The sequence below is a fragment of the Salvelinus alpinus genome, chromosome 1 (assembly GCF_045679555.1).
Source record: "Salvelinus alpinus chromosome 1, SLU_Salpinus.1, whole genome shotgun sequence".
NCBI classification, from domain to species: domain Eukaryota; kingdom Metazoa; phylum Chordata; class Actinopteri; order Salmoniformes; family Salmonidae; genus Salvelinus; species Salvelinus alpinus.
The window spans coordinates 66,792,517-66,820,338 of NC_092086.1; the positions used below are offsets into that span (position 1 = coordinate 66,792,517).

General features: G+C 39.7%; 1 protein-coding gene across 8 annotated transcripts in view; it reads left to right on the forward strand.

Moving 5' to 3' along the window:
• LOC139583754 (glucocorticoid receptor-like) overlaps nt 1-27,822 on the forward strand; it is a 123,059-nt gene that overhangs the window by 18,651 nt on the left and 76,586 nt on the right. For 3 of the 8 annotated variants that reach the window (XM_071415230.1, XM_071415193.1, XM_071415239.1), the window contains exon 2: nt 16,091-17,178. In XM_071415230.1, the coding sequence (XP_071271331.1) occupies nt 16,100-17,178 (1,079 nt within the window). In that variant the 5' untranslated portion in view covers nt 16,091-16,099. Of the gene's footprint in view, nt 1-4,099; nt 6,506-16,087; nt 17,179-27,822 lie in introns of all 8 variants that reach the window. The other 5 variants (XM_071415216.1, XM_071415207.1, XM_071415249.1 and 2 more) reach the window with 5 other exon arrangements.

The following is a 27,822-nucleotide window of genomic DNA, read 5'->3' on the forward strand; positions in this document are numbered from 1 at the left end:
GTGATTTATTTAGTATTCAAGGTACACTTAACCAGCTTGGCTACCATAGCATTCTGCAGCGATAAGCCATCCCATCTGGTTTGGGCTTAGTCCCACTATCATTTGTTTTTCAACAGGACAGTGGCCCAACACATCTCCAGACTGTGTAAGAGCTATTTTACCAAGAAGGAGAGTGATCGAGTGCTGCATCGGATGACCTGGCCTCCACAATCCCCGACCTCAACCAAATTGAGATGGTTTGTGGATGAGTTAGACCGCAGAGTGAAGGAAAAGCAGCCAGCAAGTGCTCTGCATATGTGGGTACTCCTTCAAAATTGTTGGAAAAGCATTCCTTGTGAAGCTGGTTGAGAGAATTCCAAGAGTGTGCAAAGCTGTCATCAAGGCAAAGGTTGACTATTTTAAGATTTGTTTAACATATTTTTTGGTTACTACATGATTCCTTATGTGTTATTTCATAGTTGTGATGTAAAAAATAAAAACCTGTGTGTAAGTCCAAAAATAGACAAAGGGTCAATCAAAAGTGTGCAAGTTTGAGCATGTGTCCATTAGGCCTGTGGATTTTTTTAATCAGTGAATTAGATTGAGCAATAAGCCCCACTTTTTTATTTTGTAGTCTTGGCTCCGCACTATGCAGCTGTTGCAAGAACACTTTTTTCCACTGGCTGTCCACTGGTTTCAAAAACAATGATTGCTAGGCAGCTTAAACTTCTTGAATTGAACCATTATTGGGTTCAAATACAATTTTAGATTTGTGAACAGCTATCCACAATCTGTAAGGCGCAAATAGCTAAATGAGAGCAGCAGTGTGATTCACATCAATGCACTTTGTAGATATCAATAATAAGTGATAGCCGTATCGCCGTAGACTACACCACTGCAGTTGTCCTTACCTCCAAGCATTTATTCAAGTTGGATAAACTTTGGATGCCGACAGCAGTTGCACCATTTGAAGACGTAGCCTAAAAAAGCCTATTCCTACTCTTTTCCCACGATCCATGAAACACATTTGGTGTGCCATGATTGTGATCTCTAACTTGTGGTCAGACTCATTTAGGTGGAACAAACTTAAACTTGCTCCTTTTTTCAATGCTGATTTGAATTTCATTGAAAACAACAGAAGGGTCAAAGATTTTTTTTAAACTGGAGATTTAAACGATGATGGCGAATCCTCCTGGTTTATCGACCTTGCCATCGTACTGAACTAGTTCCTGACTGCGCTTCACAGAAGGACAGTTTTTAAATGTGGCAATTTAAGATTTACATTTTGATTACAACGTGCGCATAAGTTCTAGTTAACAGAATAGATTAATGTTTTTTCAGCACAGATTTACTCAGGAGGCATACAACAGTGTAGGAATAGAATAGGTCCAGTGTTTCACATTTTTTCTTATGCTTTCATTCGGCCTCACAGTGCGGACCGAACCGAGGTCCCCGTACTGAACGGTTCAATACATGTATGGTGTGGCGTGTGTGTGTGTGTGTGTGTGTACTATATAGGCACCTGAGCTGAGCCATAAGGGAGACTAGGCATTGTCGTGACGTGAATTTAATTAATGTGATGACTGTTATTAACCTCTCTGCGCACAGATCCCTTTAACGGGATCATTTCCCTAAACAACCGCTGAATTGCAGGGTGCCAAATTCAAAAATATTACAAAAAATATTTATAATCATGCAATCACAAGTGAAATATACCAAAACACAGCTTAGCTTGTTGTTAATCCACCTATCGTGTCAGATTTTGAAAATATGCTTTACAGAGAAAGAAATCCAAGCTTTTGTGAGTGTATCAATCAATGCTACAACAGCTAGCCCCAAATTAGCATGGTCACGAAAGTCAGGAAAGCAATAAAGTTAATCGCTTACCTTTGATAATCTTCGGATGTTTGCACTCACGAGACTCCCAGTTACACAAATGTTATTTTTGTTCGATAAATATTACTTTTATAACAAAAAAAAACGCCATTTGGGTTGCGCGTTATGTTCAGAAAACTACAGCCTCGTTCCGTTCGACAAATTCCAAAAAGTATCCGTAATGGTCGTAGAAACATGTCAAATGTTTTTTATAATCAATCCTCAGGTTGTTTTTAACAAACATAATCGATAATATTTCAACCGGACCGTAACCTATTCAATAAGAGAGAAAAGGAAAATGGAGAGCTCCCCTCTCGAGCGCAGGAACTATTCAGAGGACACCTGACTACTTTTGAAAAATCTCGTTCATTTTTCAAAATAAAAGCCTGAAACTGTCTAAAGCCTGGTCACAGCCTGAGGAAGCCATTGGAAAAACAATCTGATTGATACCCCGTTCAATGGAAGAAAGACTGGCCAGGAAACACAGATTAAAAAAAATATATATATATCACGTCCTGGATTAGATTTTCTCAGGTTTCCCCTGCAGAATCAGTTTTGTTATACTCACAGACAATATTTTGACAGTTTTGGAAACTTTAGAGTGTTTTATATCCTAATCTGTAAATTATATGCATATTCTACGATCTGGACCTGAGAAATAGTCAGTTTACCTTGAGAACGTTATTTATTTAAAAAAATCACACAAAAATCTGACCCCTAGCCTCAAGAAGTTAATTCAATGCACTAACTATTTTTAGTTGTTACCCGATTAAAAAAAAAAAATCACACTTCTGTGAAATCAAACTGTCCACTTAGGAAGCAACACTGATTGACAATAAATTTCACATGCTGTTGTGCAAATGGAATAGACAAAAGGTGGAAATTATAGGCAATTAGCAAGACACCCCCAATAAAGGAATGGTTCTGCAGGTGGTGACCACAGACCACTTCTCAGTTCCTATGCTTCCTGGCTGATGTTTTGGTCACTGGAGGTCATTTTGCAGGGCTCTGGCAGTGCTCCACCTTGCACAAAGGCAGAGGTAGCGGTCCTGCTGCTGGGTTGTTGCCCTCCTACGGCCTCCTCCACGTCTCCTGATGTACTGGCCTGTCTCCTGGTAGCGCCTCCATGCTCTGGACACTACGCTGACAGACACAGCAAACCTTTTTGCCACAGCTCGCATTGATGTGCCATCCTGGATGAACTGCACTACCTGAGCCACTTGTGTGGGTTGTAGACTCCGTCTCATGCTACCACTAGAGTGAAAGCACCGCCAGCATTCAAAAGTGACCAAAACATCAGCCAGGAAGCATAGGAACTGAGAAGTGGTCTGTGGTCACCACCTGCAGAACCATTCCTTTATTGGGGGTGTCTTGCTAATTGCCTATAATTTCCACCTTTTGTCTATTCCATTTGCACAACAGCATGTGAAATTTATTGTCAATCAGTGTTGCTTCCTAAGTGGACAGTTTGATTTCACAGAAGTGTGATTTTTTTTTAAATCGGGTAACAACTAAAAATAGTGATTGACTTGGAGTTACATTGTGTTGTTTAAGTGTTCCCTTTATTTTTTTGAGCAGTGTGTATATATATATATATATTTATTTTTATCGTAACAATTTGGGGAACCACGGAATACGTTTTTTAATGAGTTACCATCTCCCGAATTAAACTAGAAGATATAAATTATATATCTATAACAGTCACTTATTAATCATTACCTCATATCAGTCTCATTCTGATCGGTCGCAACCTTCTTGGATCCGTAAGAACCCCAGCCTAGCTCATTATTCAGTACTACACAAATTTAATTTATTTACTAGCTACTATATAATAACACAGAATAACATGCACACTTACATGAGACAAAGGTCCCTAGTAGACTGACAAGATATGACGGCTTGTTACAACATAATGTTGCAGATGGGGAAAGAGGGAGAGAGAGAGGAAAAGGACACTTATCGTGGACAAATTCTAGAACTTTTCTCATATTAATCATATACCTTGCACACGAACCACTGCCCTTTTGGGATAACAAAATAATGAATGCATTTATGCGTTGAACGACTTTGTTTGTTGTCCATCTCGGTCAGGACCAAGCTCTCTCGGAAGGTTGTTTCTTTGGGCTCTCCCGGGGGTGTAAGTCTCTGATTGTCCACCAGAGGTCACAATGTCCTTAGTTGTCTGTGGCTTCAATGATTCACCAGTGATTGTCTGAGGTGAGCTTCTCCTCTCTTCCTCGGATAGATTGTCAAAGTTCCAAACTCACTTTACACGCGCAGCTGCAGACTGGCGGGGTCCTGATCTGGTAAGTTCATTTTCTTCAACTCGTGTTGAGAGTTTCAGTTTCTAACCATTTCAACGTGTGGACCATGGTCTCACATCTTTTGGTCTGATATATTAATTCTTAGCGAGTCCTTTTAAGCACTCTGGTCGGAAAGGGCGGTTCCATCACGCTGACAAGCTCTCTGACCTCATTTGGGGCGTGGCTACTTAATGTGCTAAGGATATGATTAGAAGTTCTCTTATGACTCCTAAAATCAAATTCCTATCTTAACAAAAATAGTTTTACCCATTTTCATATCTCAGACAATGTATTGGATGGAAACTTGACAGCTAGAGGGGGTTTCCTTCCTAAGTTACAGTATTTGGTTCATACAGTTTTTAATATCCTCACAAAATGAAAAGTAATATGACATTGGTCAGCAGGGACCTAAAGAATATTCTCAACATTCCTATATTCGCAGCATTGTTCCAATATTAACTTTTTGGGATGGTAGTTTTGGCAGCAAGTCTTCTGTAGACAAGGACATTCCTTTACCAATACTGAAGAGCAAGGGGGAGATTCCCCTCCTGCCTATGTTATGACAGTGTGTTAAGGTGTCAGAACATTATCAAAATGTTTTTTTTTTGTGGCAGAAATGCCTTGAACGTGAACTTTCATGTGCCTTAACAAACTTGTATGCCATCTTGTAAATACAAATAAAATTGTTCAATTACGAGCCTCGTTGGTTAAGCCACATAAAAAGACCGCAACCTTCCCACTAGCCATGATTGGCTGAGATAATGAGTGGGCTGGACATACAGAGAGAGGAGTTCGGATTGGTCTGCCATAGAGGGCTTTTGTCTATTTAAGTTGGTCAGTCTGTTGGCTATCCTGTCGAACGTGGCTTTAAAAAAAAAAAAATGTTGATTCATAAGTGTTGCTCTCCACTTTCTGGAGGATCGAGTTTTGAAATCAGTGGAATTAGAGTATGATAGCTAAAGAGCTGGGACAACACCTGCTTCAGGATTATGTCTTCAAACTAAGGGCATTTGTGTCATGGATCCGTGACAGGGAGACACATCCAACATGCATGATTATGTATACAGGTAAGATGGCCTAGCTATCTACATTTTAAGATATTACACGTTTCTAATTTTGACAGTGGTTTTATCTCAAGCTAAAGTGTACATTAGCTAGCGTTAGCTGGCTGGCTCGTTAGCTGATGTGTGTGTGATCTTACATGTTGTTTACCTAGCGATGTTCATTGTTTACCTAGGTAGCTAGCTACATGTCTTAAGCTGAAGTTTACAACACCAGTTGAATATGTCCGGTGTCAGTAAACGTTGGCTAAAAAGCATAATGAAATTGTTGGTTAGTCTGTTTTCATGTTATCCAGAGGTAAACCAATCAACGACCAGAGCGTCAAGTGTGTGTGCTCTGAAAGCAAGGAGATAGATGGTTGGGGCTAAAGCTTAAGAGGGTGTGAACGAATGTGTAGACGACGAGCTTTCTCACCAAACAATAAAATGCCACTTATCAACTTTCAAAGCAGAATTACTTTCCCATTGTTCCTCAAATGCAGTGTATGATATACCATGTTGTAGCTCTGAGTCTCTACTATTTATCCAATGTAAAAAAAAAATAAAAAAAAAAAATTGTTACATAAGAACGAATCCAGGTTGTGAGTCACAAATTGTTACAGCCTTATTCTAAAACTGATAAAATTATTTTCATCAATCTACACCCAATACCCCATAGTGACAAAAAAACAGAAATACCTTATTTACATACATTTTCAGACCTTTTGCTATGAGACTCGAAATTGACCTCGGGTGCATCCTGTTTCCGTTGATCATCCTGAATGTTTCTACAACTTGGAGTCCACCTGTGGTAAATTATATTGATTGGACAGGATTTAGATTATTATTATTTTTTAAATCAAATGTGTTTTTTTGGGGGCAGAAATGCCTTCTGGAACATGTGAATTTTCATGTGCCTTAATAACAAACTTGTATGCCACCTGTTAAATTACGAGCCACAGACAAAGTCGGCAACCTTCCCGCTAGCCATGACTGGCTGAGCTATTGAGTGGGCTGGACATTCCGAAAGGAGTTCGGATTGGTCTGCCATGTAGCACGTTGGAGCTGGTCAGTATGTGTAGGTAATCCTGTCTAACGTGGCTTTAAAAAAAATGTATTCCATAATAGAACTGCGTAAGTGTTGCTCTCCACTTTTTTGAGGACCGACTTTTGAAATCAGTGGAATTACAGTATGATAGCTAAGGAGATGGAGAAAACACCTGTCTCCGGATTACATCTTCAAACTGAGGGCATCCGCAACCATAGCATCCGTGACAGAGAGGGAGAAGCCTCCATCCATGTATACAGGTAAGATAGTCTAGCTAGCTACATTTTCAGATATTACACTTCTAATTTTGTCAGTCGTTTTCATTTCAAGTTAGTGTACTGTTAGCTGGCTGGCTTGCTTGCTAGCTAACGTTACGTGTATGATCTGTGTGGTAATATTATTTGTATCGGAGCCATTTGCTTTGCTAGTTATAGCCTAGTGTTAGCTAGCTAACATTGAACCTGGTTGATTAGCTACCTGCAGATTCCTGCAGGGTAGTAACGTCATGAGTTGGGATTATGGTTCATAACATAAAACCAGCCTAACCAGCTCTGTTAGGGCGAGTAAAATGGTCAGAGTTAGCTGTTCTCTCATTTGTCTCAGGAAGTAGCTATTAAGCTAGCGAATGTTAGTTTGGGTGTTTGACTGCTGGATCAACCCTTTGAGATGGGTGGGGCTAAAGCTTAAAAGTGTGTGAATGATGCTGAATTGGTGTAAACAAAGACGAGCTCTCCAATAGGTGTACCAAAACATTCAAAGGCGATGGTTGTCCTTCTGGAAGGTTCTCCCATCTCCACAGAGGAACTCTGGAGCTCTGTCAAAGTGACCATCGGGTTCTTGGTTACCTCCCTGACCGAGGCCCTTCTCCGCCAATTGCTCAGTTTTGCCGAGCGGCCAGCTCATTTAAGAATAATGGAGGCCACTGCGCTCTTGGGGACCTTCAATGCTGCAGAAATGCTTTTGTACCCTTCCCTAGATCTGTGCCTCGACACAATCTCAGAGCTCTACGGACAATTCCTTCGACCTCATGACTTGGTTTTTGCTCTTACATGCACTGTCAACTGTGGGACCTTATATAGAGAGGTGCGTGCCTTTCCAAATCATGTCTAATCAATTGAACTTACCACTGGTGGACTCCAATCAGGTTGTAGAAACATCTCAAGGATGATCAAAGGAAACCGGATGCACCTGAGCTCAATTTCAAGTCTCATAGCAAAGGGTCTGAATACTTATGTAAATATTTCTGTAGAAGAAAAAATGATGGCATACATCTGTAGATGGAGGGAACAAAAACAATTGTCAATTTTAGAATAAAGCTGTAACGTAATAAAACTTTCCAGAAGCACTGTATAGGGATAAATTGAAATGTTTCTTACAGAAGAAATATGAAATGTATAAGCATGGTAGCAATTGAAAGGGAACAGTTTGGAGATTATGGGAAATTGTTAAACCAAAGTTGTGGACCCAACAATTGACAAGACTAAATCCAAACATTACACTTGATTTTATGTACATTTTACATTTACTATACTTTTGGCCACATTTGTTAACGAAATCTGAAAATACGCTGGATACATTCAGTAAGAATATTCCTGTAAATGTGGGGTAGGACAAAAAAAATGCAAGGGTTTGAGTGAGAGGACTAGTCACCACACACCTCTCCAACGTGTGCACTTAATTCCATTATTGAACTTTTAGATTTGTGTGCATGGTTAGATACTACTGCACTGTTAGCGCTAGGAACACAAGTGTTTTGCTTCTAGAGGTCGACCGATTTTTATGATTTTTTTCAACTCTGATAACGTTTTATGCAAGCAGCATACCACCCTGCATCCCACTGCTGACTTGCTTCTGAAGCTAAGCAGGGTTGGTCCTGGTCGGTCCCTAGATGGGAGACCAGATGCTGCTGGAGGTAGTGTTGGTGGGCCAGTAGGAGGCACTCTTTACTCAGGTCAAAAAAATAAATAAAAATATCCCTATGCCCCAGGACACTGCCCTGTGTAGGGTGCCGTCTTTCGGCTGGGACGTTAAACGGGTGTCCTGACTCTCTGTGGTCACAAAAGATCCCATGGCACTTATCGTAAGAGTAGGGGTGTTAACTCCGGTGTCCTGGCTAAATTCCCAAGCTGTCCCATACCATCACGGTCACCTAATCATCCCCAGCTTACAATTGGCTCTTCATCCCCCTCCTCTCCCCTATAACTATTCCCCAGGTCGTTACTGTAAATGAGAATGTGTTCTCAGTCAACTTACCTGGTAAAATAACGGTAAAATAAAAATTGGAGGACCAAAAAAAGCCGATGCCGATTTTTATATATTTGTAATAATGACAATTACAACAATACTGAATGAACAATGAACCCTTTTAAATATTTTTACTTAATACATAAATAAAATTAATTTAGTCTAAAATTAAATAATGAAAGATGTTCAATTTAGTTTAAACAATGCAAAAACAGTGTTGGAGAAGAAAATAAAAGTGCAATATGTGCCATGTAAAAAAGCTAACGTTTAAGTTCCTTGCTCAGAACATGAGAACATATGAAAGCTGGTGGTTCAATATTCCCAGTTAAGAAGTTTTTTAGGTTGTAGTTATTATAGGAATGATGACATGTCGACCATTTCTCTATACCATTTGTATTTCATATACTTTTGACTATTGGATGTTCATGTAGGCACTTTAGTATTGCCAGCCTAATCTCGGGAGTTAATTGGCTTGAAGTCATCAACAGCGCTGTGCTTCAAGCATTGCTAAGAGCTGCTGGAAAATGCAGTAAAGTGCTGTTTGAATGAATGCTTACGAGCCTGCTGCTGCCTACCACCGCTCAGTCAGACTGCTCTATCAAATGTCAAATCATAGACTTAATTATAATATAATAAACACAGAAATACGTCATTAAAATGGTTAAATCCGGAAACTATCATTTCGAAAACGTTAATTATTTCAGTGAAATACGGAACTGTTCCATATTTTATCGAACGGGTGGCAACCCTAAGTCTAAATATTGCTGGTACATTGCACAACCTTCAACGTTATGTCATAATTATGTACAATTCTGGCAAATTAGTTCACAGTTCGCAACGAGCCAGGCGGCCCAAACTGTTGCATATTCCCTGACTCTGCTTGCACTGAACGCAAGAGAAGTGACACAATTTCCCTTGTTAATATTGCCTGCTAACATGAATTTCTTAACTAAATATGCAGGTTTAAAATAATAAAATAACTTCTGTGTATTGATTTTAGGAGAGGCATTGATGTTCATGGTTAGGTAAATTTGTGCAACGATTGTGCTTTTTTCACGAATGCGCTTTTGTTAAATCGCCCGTTTGGCGAAGTTGAAGTAGGCTGTGATTCGATGATAAATTAACAGGCACCGCATTGATTATATGCAACGCTGGACAAGCTAGTTAACTACACATGGTTGATGATATTACTAGGTTAACTAGTGATTATGTGAAGATTGATTGTTTTTTTATAAGATTAGTTTAATGCTAGCTAGCAACTTACCTTGGCTCCTTGCAGCCACAAGGTCCTTTTGATGCTGCACTCGTGTAACAGGTGGTCAGCCTGCCGCACAGTTTCCTCGTGGATTGCAATGTAATCAGCGTCCAAAAAGGCTGATTATCGATTGTTATGAAAACTTGAAATCGGCCCTAATTAATTGTCCATGCCAATTAATCGGTCAACCTCTATTTGCTACACCTGCCATAACATCTGCTAAGAATGTGACAAATAAAATTTGATTTGACATGACCAAATGAGCTATGCAAGACTTAGTATTCAAAACTAACTGTGCAAGAGATTTTCTTGTAGGCAGAGCGCATTGAAGTAGGATTGTATTGATAGGCACGACTCAGTCCCATATTCTACACGGGCCGGTGCACCATAACCAATCAGAGCTGCAGTAGGCCTATATGCAAATACTAATTGCATGTATGGATCTGTGCCATTCACTTTGAACTGGACTGTGTTTACCTCATGCGCGGTCGGAAGTAGATGCGCTTGTTTTGAAATCAAAGCGAGAGCTGCATGCAGCAACCTGTGCACATTTGTTATATTCTTTGCTAGTTAGTGAGTTATTAGACCAGTTATAGCTAATTTCTAGTCAACAATGTGAGTGATTGCTTACTACAAGAGCACAAAATGTGTACATTTCTAAACATCTTTGAAAAGCGAGTCAGGTAAAAAGCTTTCTTTTTTGTCTTAAAGGGGCAATGTTGTATTTTGAGATGGGCTTTAAGTAGCCAATAGGCATAGGGTATCATAATTTGTCTGATTCTCTGTAATAATGGTATGGGAATAATATTGCATTTTATTTTGGTTTCTTGTATCAATCACAACATTTTTCAGTCACCACCTTGTCTGAAGGACAAGTGTGTGTAAACAGGTTAAACTAATAACACACAAATTATTGTATTTTTCTTGTCTATATTGAATATATAATTTAAACATTCTCAGTGTAGGTATGTGAACCCCTAGGCTAATGAGTCAGGAGTCAGCTAGCCTGGAGGCCAATGAATGAGACGATGTTGGTTAGAACTGCCTTGCCCTATAAAAAACACACACAATTTTTGTTTTCTATTCACAAGAAGCATTGCCTGATATGAACCATGCCTCGAACAAAAGAGATCTCAGAAGACCTAAGATGAAGAATTGTAGACTTGTATTAAGCTGGAAAGGGTTACAAAAGTATCTCTATAAGCCTTGATGTTCATCAAGCCACAGTTAAACAAATTGTCTGTAAATGGAGAAATTTCAGCACTGTTGCTACTCTCCCTAGGAGTGGCCGTCCTGCAAAGATGACTGCAAGAGCACAGCGCAGAAGGCTGAGGTTAAGAAGAATCCTAGAGTGCCAGCTAAAGACTTCCAGAGTCTTCTGTAACATGCTAACATCTCTGTGGACGAGTTTACGATACGTAAAACACTAAACAAGAATGGTGTTCATGGGATGAACACCATTGCTGCACGTCTGAAGTTTGCAAAAGTGCACCTGGATGTTTCACAGCGCTACTGGCAAAATATTCTGTGGACAGATGAAACTAGATTTGAGTTGTTTGGAAGGAACACCCAACACTGTGGGGGGAAAAAAGCACAGCACACCAACATCAAAACCTCATCCCAACTGTAAACTATGATAGCAGAGCATCATGGTTTGGTGCTGCTTTCCAGCCTCAGGGCCTGGACAGTTTGCTATCATCGACGGAAAAATGAATTCCCAAGTTTATCAAGACAGTTTGCAGGAGAATGTTAGGCTCTCTGTCCACCTATTGAAGCTCAACAGAAGTTGGGTGATGCAACAGGACAACGACCCAAAACAGAAGTAAAGCCATTCTGTTGATTTACTTCTAACAGAAGAAAATATGCCTGACCTCAACACGATTTTGAGATGCTCTGGCATGACCTCGAGAGCAGTTCACACCAGACATCCCAAGAATATTGCTGAACTGAAACAGTTTTGTAAAGAGGAATGGTCCAAAATTCCTCCTGACCGTTGTGCCAGTCTGATTCCCAACTACAGAAAACGTACTGCAAAATTCTCTAAAACAAGTCAGCTTATGGTAGAGTACTGAACATTACATTTTCTGGCAACAGCTCTGGTGGACATTTTTGCAGTCACCATGCCAATTCCACTCTCCCTCAAATCTTGAGACATCTCTGGCAGTGACAAAACTGCACATTTTTAAAGTGGCTTTTTTATTATCCCCAGCACAAGGTGCACCTGTGACCATACTGTTTAACTTTTACTTGGTACTCATCCCGGATCCGGGAGCACCCCCCACAGTAAAAAAGCTGACTAGCATAGCCTAGCATAGCGTCACAAGTAAATACAAGCATCTAAATATCATTAAATCACAAGTCCAAGACACCAGATGAAAGATACAGATCTTGTGAATCCAGCCATCATTTCTGATTTTTAAAATGTTTTACAGGGAAGACACAATGTAAATCTATTAGCTAACCACGTTAGCAAAAGACATCACTTTTTTTACTCCACCATTTTTTTCCTGCATCAGTAGCTATCACTAATTCGACTAAATAAAGATATATATATAGCCACTAACCAAGAAACAACTTCATAAGATGACAGTCTGATAACATATTTATGGTATAGGATGTTTTTTTTGAAAAATGTGCATTTTTCAGGTATAAATCACAGTTGTACATTGCAGCTGCAATCTGAAATAGCGTTGGAAGCAGCCGGAATAATTACAGAGACCGACGTCAATTACCAAAATACTCATCCTAAAACACTTCTGAAAAATACACAGCCTACAGCAATCGAAAGACACAGATCTTGTGAATCCAGACAATATTTCAGATTTTCTAAGTGTTTTACAGCGAAAACACAATATATCGTTATATTAGCAATCCACATGAGCTAACATCACACCAGCATTAAATCAAGGCAAAGGGGGCGATAACGTTATCGCCACCAAAATATATTAATTTTTTCACTAACCTTCTCAGAATTCTTCAGATGACAGTCCTGTAACATCATATTACACAATGCATATAGAGTTTGTTCGAAAATGTGCATATTTAGCATCACAAATCGTGGTTATGCAATGTAAACTGTCAAAACAAGGAATGCATTCGGGCCGGCGCCATCTTGGAAAGGCACCTATGTTTACGATTATTTATCGATTAGATTGACTAAAAAAATACAGGTTGGACAGCTAATGAAAGATGCATTGGTTATTAATGCAACCGCTGATTTTAGATTTTTTAAATTTACGTTACTAGACATACATTGTGAGTTACAGCCAGACTAGTGCCGCAAAAAATGGCTGACAACTGCGTTTACATGTTTCCACATAAATACGGAATAAAATCATAAATAACTCTTACTTTTGGACGAGCTTCCATCAGTATCTTGGGCAATGTGTCCTTTGTCCAAAAGTATCGTTGCTTTGTTGTAAAACGACCTCCTCAACTTCAGAACTAGCAGCTAACGATAGCTACACGGCACACACATGCCCAAATCGTCAAACGCAATACTAAGGAAATTCAGAAAAATAGCAATATACTCGCATAAACTGATATAAATCGGTTTCAAATAACTTCGTTATGATGTTTCTAACACCTATATCGAATTAAATCACAGACGGATAGATCTTTGATCAATAACGAGAGCTTTTGAGCATGCGATTCTGATGTCCTCCCTTGCGTCCTGGCGAGCGTCAAAAAGAAGGGTCATCTCACTCCATTCCCTTTTATAAACTCTGAGAACCACCTAGAGACACCATTCCACTTCTCATTGGTTACTGACATCCAGGGGAAGGCGGATGCAGTTCATTTCGATCCATAGGGCATACACAGAGCTTAAAACTGATCCGAGATCAGAGACTATTTTTCAGAGCTTCGCATGTCCTGTCATGAGTTTCGCTGTAGAAAGAGTTCTGGTTCACCCACAGACATAATTCAAACGGTTTTAGAAACTAGAGATTGTTTTCTATCCAATAGTAATAATAATATGCATATTGTACGAGCAAGAATTGAGTATGAGGCAGTTTAATTTGGAGACGATATTTTCCAAAGTGGAAACAGCACCCCCTGTATTGAGAAAAGGTTAATCAGCTTCTAGATATGCCACACTTGTCAGGTGGATGGATTATCTTGGCAAAGGAGAAATGCTCATGAACAGAGATGTAAAACAGATTTGTGCACAAAATGTGATAAATAAGCTTTTTGTTCCTATGGGACATTTTGGGGATTTTTTAAAATTTCAGCTCATGAAATATGGGACCAACGCTTTGCATCTTTCATTTTATATTTTTGTTCAGTGTATACAGTGGTGTAAAGTACTGAAGTAAAAATACTTTAAAGTAGTTAAGTTGTTTTTGGTTGGTATCTCTACTTTACTATTTATATTATTGACAACTTTTACATCACAACATTCCTAAAGAAAATAATGTACTTTTTACTCCATACATTTTCCCTGACACCCAAAAGTACTTGTTAAATTTTAAATGCTTAGCGGGACAGAAAATAGTCCAATTCACACACTTATCAAGAGAACATCCCTAAAGCCTCTGATCTGGTTGACTCACTAAAAACAAATGCTTTGTAAATGAAGTCTGAGTGTTGGAGTGTACCCCTGGCAAGCCGCAAAAAAATAATAATTGAATTGTGCCGTTTGCTTAATATAAGGAATTTTTCATTATTCGTACCTTTTACTTTTGACACTTAAGTATATTTAAAACCAAATTCTTAAACTTTTACTAAAGTAGTATTTTACTGGGTGACTTTTACTTGAGTCATTTTCTATTTAAGGTATCTTTTACTTTTTCTCAAGTATGACAATTCGGTGCTTTTTCCACAACCTGAGTGTATATCGTATGTTATGGAAGTGTACAGACACTTTTTGCTATTTCGCTTGCAGTGTTTTTCCTATATTAATTTAGCATGCTAGCTGTTCCTGTAAACTCTTCGTCATTCTGCTAACGCTAGTTAGCAATGGCTCGCAAAAATGCATTGAACTTCCTTGAAACTGCACGCAGAGACATTAAAAATTATTAATGAGTTCATCTGACTCTGGCATAGTAGAAAAGGGTCATAAATGTCGAACTATCCCTTTATGATCCGTGTCAAGTTTGTATATATTTGTAGCATACAGAGCGAGCAGTGGTGCGACTGTGATCCACGAGCATACAGCCTCCACTTGCTCCTTATCTCCCTCCCTACAGTGCAGTGGCGGCCATCAGTTATATTTCGGATGGTGTCAACATAATTACATTTTCATGCATTTTAGAGTAGTATGTATTTTTTGAAAGTCAGAGAGCCTTCCAGCAAAGAGCTCCCTAACCCCACCTTTTGCCACCACTGCTGAAAAAAATCCTAAAGGAAACTCTGACTTGAGCTGTGTTCAAATACTCATACTAACTGCACCAACAGTACTATTTGTGAAATAAATTGAGTATATGGTATGCTTATTAGTCATATTATGGATATAGTTAGTATGCTAAAAGTCCCCGGATGTCGTACTACATTCACCAAAATGCAAAGTATACAAGCAGTGGACACTATTTCCATGCTTTTAGGGCCCATAATGCAATTCTAAAGAAAATGGGCTTGGCTTCACATCGTTTTCAGATTTGAAGAAAATGTCGGAAAATATGCAGCCGAAATTTAATGAGAGCGGATACAAATACATTTTGTGAAACCCCACCAGCAAGACTCGTTGCTCGTTATGCAGTATGGTGGCCATGGATGAACATGAACAAAGGGCCCAATCACTCATATCCTTTCAGAAATGGCAAAGCTTTCGATATACTGCTGCAGGTCTTTAGATGTTGTACATATTCAATTGTGTAATTCCAAACTTTGTCCGCAACGTTATATTCCATTTAGTTAGACTTAAGTGATATTTTTCCATGTGCGAGCATGCGCGTGCTTTCTCTTTCCCATTGTGGTGATACGAGAAACGAAAAAAGCATGCTCATGCTTGCATACAGAAAAATATCGCTTGAGTCTAACAAAATGGACGTAACCTTAAAATATTAATGTAAACACTGTTTCAAATGTCTATATTATAGGCTACATCTCTGATTTCTGGATTGAAGGTATTTTTTGCTAGTTTATTGGTGGTAGCTACAACATTGGAATATTATTTACACTGCTGTCATATTGTCAGTCATGTAGAAGCCAGGGGAGATGTGATCATATGGTTTAAATATCAAATATGTGCGTTGAAATGATTGCATTGTATAGAAACATTGTAAATAACAGAGTACCCATTTTAAATTCAGGCAATTTTTTAAAATGATCAGTCTCTGTTGCCATTTTCAATTGAATTACAAGCACTTTCTAAACCAGTGCTTTCATCCCTGTGTGTGTCAAGCAGGATCAAGAAATGGATAACCAGGACAAGAGCTTAGATGGAGGTGAAGAGGGATGCTTCTCGGTTAACGCAGGCAGTTCCAAGTCCACCACATTAATTTCCGTGATGCATTTGCCTGGCTCCACTCCCCAGCCTCCAGCCAGAGACTCCTCTAACGGACTGAATGTCACTAAGATTCAGGGTGAGCTTTCCACAGCAGGGACAGCCTCCATTGGACTCTCTATAGAGGAGGCTGAAGTGAAGTTAATGGGCAAGGCCCTGAGAATGCAGAACGCACAGAAACAGCAGCAGAATCATCAACAGCAGCAGCTGTTTGAGAACTTTGCTCTGTTGGAGGAGAGCATTTCAGATTTGAATAGATCCAACACCCCAGGGAGCTCTGTACTTGGATGTTCTAATTACCTTTTCCCTCTGAAAACTGAGGACTTTTCACCAATGGATAAGGACAGGCTTGACATGGGGACAGTCAGCTTTGGACAGTCACTGAAGGACTTGGATGTCAACGAGAGGCTCCTTGGTGACAATACGCTGGACATTCTTCGGGATTTGGACTTGCCTGGCTCTCTGTCTGACCTGAATGAGTTTTACCTGGCTGACGAGGCCGCTTTCCTTTCCTCCCTGTCAGTGGATGATGCCCTGCTCGGTGACGGCAACATGGAAACCAAGCCCATAGTCAGTAGCAGTGGGGGAAACTGTAAAAATGTGAATGGTGCGGACCAGCATCGGCAGCAACTGGGCCCAGGGATCTCCATGCCTGTCATCAAGACAGAGAAGGACGCTGACACCTCCTTCATCCAGCTTTACACCCCAGGTGTAATCAAGCAGGAGAACGAGCGCCAGAGCTACTGTCAGATATCCAGCCTGGACATACCTGGTACCCACAGCTCGGTGGGCTCCATGAGTGGGCCGAGTTACCACTACGGCGGAAACACATCGACGGCAGTGCGCGTACAACAGGATCAGAAGCCTGTCTTTGGCCTGTATCCGCCACTGCCCTCAGTCAGTGATGGCTGGAACAGAGGCCAGGAATTTGGGGATGGATCAGGGATGTCAACTCCATCCAGCTCATCTTTTCCTGTCAGCTTCAGCAGGTAAGTCACTTATTACACATGGTTTAATGTACTGTGTGCACATTTGGATGATTTAACATAGCATGATTTATGAATAGGGAATGATTTTAGCAATATAAATAGATTTTATTTGAACATTCCTGAATCTGAAACATCCTTGCTTTGTTGTTGCTTTGTGAATTTTAAAATGGAAGCACTGTCTGAATGTGTATGGGTGAACCTGTTACATAATTTTGTTATTTGAATTGATCTGGCACAAGTCAACCTCTCAATTTGTTGCAGTTGCCCTTTTGCAAATGCACTCATTTGTCAATATGAGTCAGAGTAGACGGGGTACGTTGTCAGCTGGGAGCCATGTTTCCAGATCTGCTTTGGTGCGCTGCCTTGACTCATCAAACCTCCTTCATTACAAACACATGGTCCCCTCTGAGTACTCCTTGCTCCCAAAAGGCGCATACAAATTCCTCAGGAGTTTGACGCTTTCTTCCTTTTCTATCCTTACTGTGGATCAGGAGCAATAATACTAGGGAGAGGAAGGATGTGACAGTACATCACTGCAAATGTGTGGGTTGATTGACTCTGTGTAGGCTTACAGTAGCAGATGCTAGAATTAACGGAGTAACCTGTCATTAAGCCCTTGAGCAAACAAGTTTATCTGTGTTTGCTCCAGCTGCTGCTCATTCAGAGATTAAAACGGACACACTACCGTAGTTTTGTTGTTAATCCCCATACATCTCTCTCTCATCCAAGGTCACATTGACCTTGGTTGAGGGCTCATTGTACTTTCTCAGCAAAGTTCTTTGGCATCCACCACATCTGAGTGAGATATACAGTTGAAGTCGGAAGTTTACGACCACCTTAGCCAAATACATTCAAGCTCAGTTTTTCACAATTCCTGACATTTTAATCCTAGTAAAAATGTCCTGTTTTAGGTCAGTTAGGATCACCACTTTTTATTTTAAGAATGTGAAATGTCAGAATGATTTATTTCAGCTTTTATTTCTTTCATCACATTCCCAGTGGGTCAGAAGTTTACATACACTCAATTAGTATTTGGTAGCATTGCCTTTAAATTGTTTAACTTGGGTCAAATGTTTCGGGGAGCCTTCCACAAGCTTCCCACAAACGTTGGGTGAATTTTGGCGCATTTCTCCTGACAGAGCTGGTGTAACTGAGTCAGGTTTGTAGGCCTCCTTGCTCGCACACACTTTCAGTTCTGCCCACACATTTTTTATGGAATTGAGGTCAGGGCTTTGTGATGGCCACTCCAATACCTTGACTTTGTTGTCCGTAAGCCGTTTTGCCACAACTTTGGAAGTATGCTTGGGGTCAATGTCCATTTGGAAGACCCATTTGTGACCAAGCTTTAACTTCCTGACTGATGTCTTCAGATGTCGCTTCAATATATCCACACAATTTTCCTGCCTCATGATGCCATCTATTTTGTGAAATGCACCTGTCCCTCCTGCAGCAAAGCACCCCCACATGATACTGCCACCCCCGTGCTTCACAGTTGGGATGGTGTTCTTCGGCTTGCAAGCATCCCCCTTTTTCCTCCAAACATAACAATGGTCATTATGGCCAAACAGTTCTATTTTTGTTTCATCAGACCAGAGGACATTTCTCAAAAGTACGATCTTTGTCCCCATGTGCAGTTGCAAACCGTAGTCTGGCTTTTTTATGGCGCTTTTGGAGCAGTGGCTTCTTCCTTGCTTTCAGGTTATGTCGATATAGGACTCGGTTTTACAGTGGATATAGATATTTTTCTATAGTTTCCTCCAGCATCTTCACATGATCCTTTTGCTGTTGTTCTGGGATTGATTTGCACTTTTCGCACCATAGTATGTTCATCTCTAGGAGACAGAACGTGTCTCCTTCCTGAGTGGAATGACGGCTGCGTGGTCCCATGGTGTTTATACTAGCATACTATTGTTTGTACAGATGACCGTTGTACCTTCATGCATTTGGAAATTGCTCCCAAGGATGAACCAGACTTGTGGAGGTCTACATTTGTTTTCTGAGGTCTTGGCTGATTTCTTTTGATTTTCCCATGATGTCAAGCAAAGAAGCACTGCATTTGAAGGTAGGCCTTGAAATACGTCCACAGGTACACCTCCAATTGACTCAAATTATATCAATTAGCCTTTCTGAAGCGATGACATCATTTTTTTGAATTTTCCAAGCTGTTTAAAGGCACAGTCAACTTCGTGTATGTAAACTTCTGACCGACTGGAATTGTGATACAGTGAATTATAAGTTATATAATCTCTATAAACAATTGTTGGAACAATGACTTGTGTCATGCACAAAGTTGATGTCCTAACCAACTTGCCAAAACTATAGTTTGTTAACAAGAAATTTGTGGAGTGGTTAAAAACAAGTTTTAATGACTCCAACCTAAGTGTATGTAAACTTCCGACTTCAACTGTAGGTTTTTAATGTACTGTGTATTCTACTGAAATACTGCACTGAGAGGAGAGACCACCACCATAGTTTTGGAGCTGACTACAACTTTGCACTGATCTGAGTGGTAATTTTTAGATTCCAGGCATGACTTTTATGAGTCGAGGCTTTTGTATTTTAAGTGTGGATCAGGCGAACAAAGTAGTATTTCAACTGCATTTTGCAAGCGATAGAGCCTTTTGAGGAGTACATGGATTTACTGACTATAGGCTGAAATGCTATCTTAAATTAACAGTAGGCCTTTGCATGATGGCTTGGTTACTGTTAGTTTCAGATACAAATAAGTAGGCAAAGCCACTGCTATGATATGAACCTCTCGTTATATCCATTTAAATCTTGGATTTTGTCCTAAACTAACATACTTGGTTCTCAGTGAAATATTTGGAGATGGCATGATCTCATAGTGCATAGGGAGTGCAGTGCTGCAACAGACTTTCCCATCAAAAGGAATGTCTGCATAAACTGTTGATAATTGCACAATGTGTTAAGCAAGTTGAGACTCATTCGGGTCAATACGTTTTTCCTTATGACTTCTCAGATGTTAGATGTACAGTATCTCTAGTGTGACTTTTTTTCCGAATAGCCTACGAATAGGTTTTTAAATGGGCAATCTAGGATTAGTACAATCATTTTTGGATTGAAATGAATGATTTCTTTAACGAACATGTTCAAGGCATAATATTGCATTCAGTGGTACCCATCCTGAGGTTGCTATAACCTAGCTTATGAATGAATGTTTACAGTGTAGGTGCACGGGTCGAGAGAATTGAGTAATCAAGCTGACAGGGAATGACACATTCAATACCGCCTTGTACAGTTTCCTGCATCTAGCTATGGTGTAATCATTAGTCCAACAGTTGCAAACAAGAGTTTCTATTGGACAAATTCAGGTATGTTTATCCCTGTTTTGTATCATTTTTAAGAAATGTTTTTCAACAGAATCGGCGGAATGAATACACCCCTGATCACACGCGAGCAGTTCACTTTCATAGCAGCCACATAAAAACAGCATGATCACGTTGCTCGTTGTGTGTATGCATGTGTGTGTGTATACAGTTGAAGTCGGAAGTTTACATACACTTAGGTTGGAGTCATTAACTTGTTTTTCAACCACTCCACAAACTTTTTGTAAACAAACTGTAGTTTTGGCAAGTCGGTTAGGACATCTACTTTGCATGACACAAGTAATTTTTCCAACAATTGTTTACAGACGGATTTTTTCACCTATAATTCACTGTATCACAATTCCATTGGGTCAGAAGTTTACATGCACTAAGTTGATTGTGTCTTTAAACTGCTTGGAAAATTCCAGAAATTATGTCATGCTTCAGAAGCTTCTGATAGGCTAATTGCCATAATTTGAGTCAATTGGAGGTGTACCTGTGGGTGTATTTCAAGGCCTACCTTCAAACTCAGTACCACGTTCATCTGTACAAACAATAGTACGCAAGTATAAAAACCATGGGACCACGCAGCCGTCATTCCGCTCAGGAAGGAGACGCGTTCTGTCTCCTAGAGATGAACGTACTTTGGTGCGAGAAGTGCAAATCAATCCCAGAACAGCAAAGGACCTTGTGAAGATGCTGGAGGGAACATTTACAAAGTATCTATATCCACAGTAAAACGAGTCCTATATTGACATAACCTGAAAGGCCACTCAGCAAGGAAGAAGCCACTGCTCCAAAAAAACGCCATAAAAAAGCCAGACTATGGTTTGCAACTGCACATGGGGACAAAGATTGTACTTTTTGGAGAAATATCCTCTAGCCTGATGAAACAAAAATGTAACTGTTTGACCATCGTTATGTTTGGAGGAAAAAGGGGGAGGCTTACAAGCCGAAGAACACCATCCCAACCTTGAAGCACGGGGGTGGCAGCATGTTGTGGGGGTGCTTTGCTGCAGGAGGGACTCATGCACTTCACAAAACAGATGTCACCATAAGGAAGGAAAATTTGATGGATATATTGAAGCAACATCTCAAGACATCAGACAGGAAGTTAAAGCTTGGTCACAAATGGGTCTTCCAAATGAGCAATGACCCCAAGCATACTTCCAAAGTTGTGGCAAAATGGCTTAAGGACAACAAAGTCAAGGTATTGGAGTGGCCATCACAAAGCCCTGACCTCAATCCTATAGAAAATGTGTGGGCAGAACAGAAAAAGTGTGTGCGAGCAAGGAGGCCTAAAAACCTGACTCAGTTACACCAGCTCTGTCAGGAGGAATGGGCCAAAATTCACCCACAAAGCCATATGTTCCCTATGTTGTTCCAGACATTTGGGACAGTATGACACACCTGATCTGAATATAGGATTAGGTTGATTTGTTGGTTGAGTCCTTTATAAACGTTTCTTATCAGATGTGTTTTTGGAATACAAATAGACTGCTTTGTTTGGCCTGAACAGACAAACATTTCTAACTGCTATAACTAGTTCATTAGGTGTGCATTTTAATGTAAGGTTACCTTGAAAGCGATAGAATAGGCTTAGTAAATGACAGAATTGTACGTGGAATAATGTAAAAATGCTATAGATCAGGGGTCTTCAACCTTTTCTTGCCCAGGCACTCCCTCCCAGGCAAACCGGAGACCTAGGGACCCCCATCATCATACATTAGCAAAAACAAAAGGATCACGTCTTGGCATCAGGTGAATGATAATGGCAAGGAGAAGTAATCTTTTTTTATTTATTTTTTATGAATAGATTTGTAAGTTTATATTAACCTCCCCAAATTATATTTGGAATAGGAAGTGTAAACTCTCAACAGCCTATTAGCTAGAGGTAACTCCAAACACATTTTTGCTAAGAGCAGCTGTTTAAACAAATTTTAGCCATGTGTTGGAAAAGACGTATGTCCATCTCAAGAAAGCTTACCAGCAGCCAGCGGCAATGTATCATAAACAAAAAAAATCGGCACTGAGCTGTTCAAAATTCTGTGCGAATTCTGCCGCTTATTTACTGTGAACACTGAGTCTGGACCCGCTTTAAGTTAGTTTTTTTAACAATGGTCAAGTAGGCTGCTGTGGATAGTTGATCATAATGTAAGCCTATTAGAGTGTGCCGACCCATCAAAAACAATGGAGCAAATGCATCCCATAACATGTTTTTCATATTTTTTATTTGTTTTTCTCTCCCCAATTTCATGGTATCCAATTGTCCCATCGCTGCAACTCCCATACGGACTCGGGAGAGGCGAAGGTCGAGAGCCGTGCGTCCTCCGAAACACAACACAGCCAAGCCGCACTGTTTCTTGACACAATGCCCCGCTTAAGCCAGCCGTACCAATGTGTCAGATGAAACACCATGTGCCTTAGACCACTGCGCCACACGGGAGGCCCATCCCATAACATTTATGCTGTTCTATCGTTCAGCCTACAGTAGCAGCCAATGTGTGGTGTTCAATGTAGGACTACATTCCATGAGACTTTAAAAAAAAACATGCAAGGCTTGACATTAACCTGTTTATCCACTTGTCTGAAAAAGGTGACTGAAAATGTTTGACGCAAGAAACCACTTTACAAAATAAAATGCATCTTTATTCCCATACCATTATCAGGCAGATTATGCTACCCTCTGCCGCCTTAGCTCATTCAAGCCTGTCTCAAAATACAACACTGCCCATTTTAAGACAAAAAAAGCTCTTTACCTGACTCTTCAAATATGTCTAGAAATGCACACATTGTGTGCTCTTGTAGGAAGCAATCACTCCCCCATTGTTGACTGCAAATTATCTCCAACTGGGCTAATAAGTCACTAGCTAGCAAAGGACATGAACAATTTAACACTAAACAAAAATATAAACACAACATGTGAAGTGTTTGTCCCGTGTTTCATGAACTGAAATAAAAGATCCCAGAAATTTTCCATATGCACAAAAAGCTTATTTCTCTCAAATATAGTGTACAAATTTGTTTACATCCCTGTTAATGAGCATTTCTCCTTTGCCAAAATAATCTATCCACCTGACAGGTGTGGCATATCAATAAACGTATTAAACCGCACGATCATTACACGGGTGCATCTTATGCTGGGGACAAAAGGCCACTCTAAAATGTGCAGTTTTGTCACACATCACAATGCCACAGATGTATCAAGTTTTGAGGGAGAGTGCAATTGGTATGCTGACTGCAGGAATGTCCACCAGAGCTGTTACCTGAGTTGAATGTTCATTTCTCTACCATAAGCCGCCTCCAATGTTGTTTTTGAGAATTTGGCAGCACGTCCAACCGGCCTCACAACTGCAGATCACATGTATGTGTGGGTAAGTGGTTTGCTGATTTCAACATTGTGAACAGAGTGGGCAGGCATAAGCTATGGACAACGAACACAATTGCATTTTGTCGATGGCAATTTGAATGCACAGAAATACTATGACAAGATCCTAAGGCCCATTGTGAGCACCGTTTATTTTTTAAATATTTTTTTTAAGATATCTGTGACTAACAGATGCATATCTGTAATACCAGTCGTGAATTCATTTATTTCAATTTACTGATTTCCTCATATGAACTTTAAGTCAGTAAAATCTTTGAAATTGTTGCGTTTTTATATTTTTATTCAGTGTAGAAATGTGCATACGTCGCTACAAGTAGCTCTGCTCTCTCTTTGATCTTAAAACGAGCACATCTACTCACCACCGCTCATGCTGTAAAAACAGGCCAGTTCAAAGTGAATGATCCATATATGGCAATTGTCTATTTGCATGTAGGCCTACTGCAGCTCTGATTGGTCATGGCGCTCCGGTCTGTGTAGATTACGGGCCTGAGTCGTGCCTGTCAGTGAAATAAAATATTACTCTGTGTTCTGCCTACAACAAAATCTCTTGCTTAGTTAGTTTTTCGTACCAAGTCTTGCATGCGTTTGTTTTGTTTCGGTATGTTGCATTGAAAGTGCCTAATGTTGAGTCGATCACAATTCCCACAGTAAAGGGAAACGCTGATTTGTTATTTCTTCTGCGCTGCAGTCCAGGGGGAGGGAGTTTAGAGGGAACGTTGGCCAGCGGCACTTTCCGCACTGGTAGCCTATTTGCGGGCTTTTTAAAGGCTCTGTCAGATAATCCAGTGAGTGTAATTGGCTCCAATGAGTAATTTGCTCAGTATTAAGAGTTGAGAAATTGTATTATCTTTTTTACTTTAGGTATGTAATTCAAAATTGGTTTATTCTGTTGCTAATGATATTCATAAAAATATTGAAATACAGTACCTTGGGGTCCGCAGATCCCTGGTTGAATACCCCTGCTGTAGATGGTTTTGGAAATGTGCAAAATGAAGATAAAGGGAAATGTAATGTCATCTTTGGACACCATCTTAGTGGCTCTACCAGCTTAAAAGTATTGTGCAGCCATCAACATACTTGTGTGGGAGGGAGTTTAATTTAACTATAAATTAGCCTACGTTGTCCTCGTTCTCAAATTTTTGATGGCATCAAGCTCTGGGCGTAGTGTTTACCTTTTTGAAACCAGTATGCATTTTAATGTCATCGTTAGACCGTAACATGCTGGGGAAAATAATTAACTTTGAACAGCCCGTTTTACCAGTATTGGGGCATAAAATACAGCTTTAGGTCCACCAGCCACTGTTGCATTAGATAATCATTTTTTTAATCTATCAGCCACTCTGATTTTTGATTTAACCAGCCAAAATATTTTGGGGCTGCTAAAATTACACACACAAAAAGACAGATGCATGCTTTGTAATCTTTCTAAAACAAATGTATTACTAGTAAGAACTAATGTGGTATATTGTTTGAAATTTTGGTTAAAATTGTCACCTGTCCCTTTAAGGGGGAGGTTACTGTGGTAGTGACTCGAGTCATATTTGTGCCTGTGAGATTGAGTCTGACTAGTAGAAGTGTTGTATTCTCTTCCCTAGCAGTTCAAACTCAAACATAGAAAAACAACCTAGCTTGTGAACAAAACCAATGTAAATAGGCACTTCAAGTAGCTCTTCACGTTTTAGGCTCCAACCAGTATTGTTTTTCTGCTGTTTATCTCTGTGCCACTTTACAGTCCCTGCAAGGTTATATCAAACTAATGTTCTCTTATGGATCCTCAGCGCTCAGGTCAGTAGCATGTGAATGTAATTGTCTTTGGCCGATTCCATGAGCCTCTGATCCAGTAATGTTCCAATATAAATAAGGGCCTCTTTACATTACACTACTTTGATTACACAAACTAGGTCCAGGAGAGATACTTGTTAGATATTACTGCATGGTCGGAACTAGAAGCACAAGCATTTTGCTACACTCGCATTAACATCTGCTAACCATGTGTATGTGACAAATAAAATTTTATTTGTGTAGTTTAAAGAAACGGCTCTAAATTCAAATCTCTCTTTAAGCGATGTCTGAGTTTGACAGCACAGTGGGTCGTCGAGGAATTCGTATTGAGGAAAGTCGCTTTGCATGCTCATGAATGTGCTGGTTGTCATACCACTGCTGCCATTTTCAATAGCATTTGAGAACATGAAACATGAACACACCAGCTAGCTCCATTTGAACAACTGACTTGAGAAATAAGCTCATCAACTGCCTGCAGCAGACGTGAGACCCTCTGTCATGGCATTGAAATATGGAACGCCGTTTGGCTCTTTGCTTGTCAAAAAAGATACATGTAAAATAACACTATTTTACGTGTCAAATAAGCTTGTTGACCAATCAGGACCTGAATATAACAGCACGTCACATTTAACGTGTTCATACATTTTTTACATAGTGTAATCAATGTGTAGTAATTATCACTCGTTTTTCATATGTCACAATGATTAATCGATACGTATGCTATGCTGGTCAAGTTCTTGCGCACCTACAGTGCTGTTCATTTTTTTTTTTTAAAGGGCTAGCTAGCTTATGGACACATCTGTTTCAGTAGCTATCGTTAGCTAGCTAGGTGTAATCTAAAATAACCCTAATTAATAAGACAGTTCTTATTTAATTAATGGTGGTCGGACCCATGTATTTGAAGCTAGCCACAATAAGGATTAGCCACAATAGTGGACTTTGCGGTTAGCCTTCAAAATAAAAGTATGTAATTGAAAATGATTCAAAAGAATACAAATAGTATAGTTATGCCACAATTGAATAGATCATGCTAAACGAGTTTGGCATGTTATATAAAATCAACAAAATTCAATAATTTGTTAATTTGACAATCTGTAGAAATCACACTGGATGCGTTATACTTTAGAATTGCAATGTGGGCATACTTATTTCACTGTACAGCCTAACCCCATGTCATTGATCCACAGTCCATAGGTATCAGTCTACTCAGTGACACCCAGAGAACATTAGCGTTGTAGCTCTTATTGCGGGACTCTGAAACAACTGTGAATTGAGAGACATTTATTGTCAACCTATGTGTATTGAACACTATTCCAGAGGAAAAATAATACTGCGTGGATGTTTTGAAGTCTGGTAACTCTGAGGAAGATGTTTGAAAAAAATATATTGGGTATTGAGTAGACTGATACCCCATTTTATTGATCCCCAATCCTTAAGTAAAGCTGTACAGTGCAATATGAATGTCAATACTAGAGGTCGACCGATTAATCGGGCCGAATTTTTTTTATTTTACATTTTGTTAAACACCTTTATTTAATCTTTATTTAACTAGGCAAGTCAGTTAAGAACACATTCTTATTTTCAATGACGGCCTAGAAACGAGGCAGAACGACAGATTTTTAACCTTGTCAGCTCGGGGGATCCAATCTTGCATTGATTACATTGCACTCCACGAGGAGCCCGCCTGTTAGCGAATGCAGTAAGCTAAGGTAAGTTGCTAGCTAGCATTAAACTTATCTTGTAAAAACAATCAATCAATGACTGTCATTGCTCCAATGTGTACCTAACCATAAACATCAATGCCTTTCTTAAAATCAATACACAAGTATATATTTTTAAACCTGCATATTTAGCTAAAAGAAATCCAGGTTAGCAGGCAATATTAACCAGGTGAAATTGTGTCATTTCTCTTGCGTTGCACGCAGAGTCAGGGTATATGCAACAGTTTGGGCCGCCTGGCTCTTTGCGAACTAATTTGCCAGAACTTTACGTAATTATGACAACATTGAAGTTTGTGCAATGTAACAGGAATATTTAGACTCATGGATGCCACCCATTAGATAAAATACGGAACGGAATAAAAGTTTTGTTTTCGAGGTGATAGTTTCCGGATTAGTCAAAGGTGTGTGTGTGTGTGTATATATATAT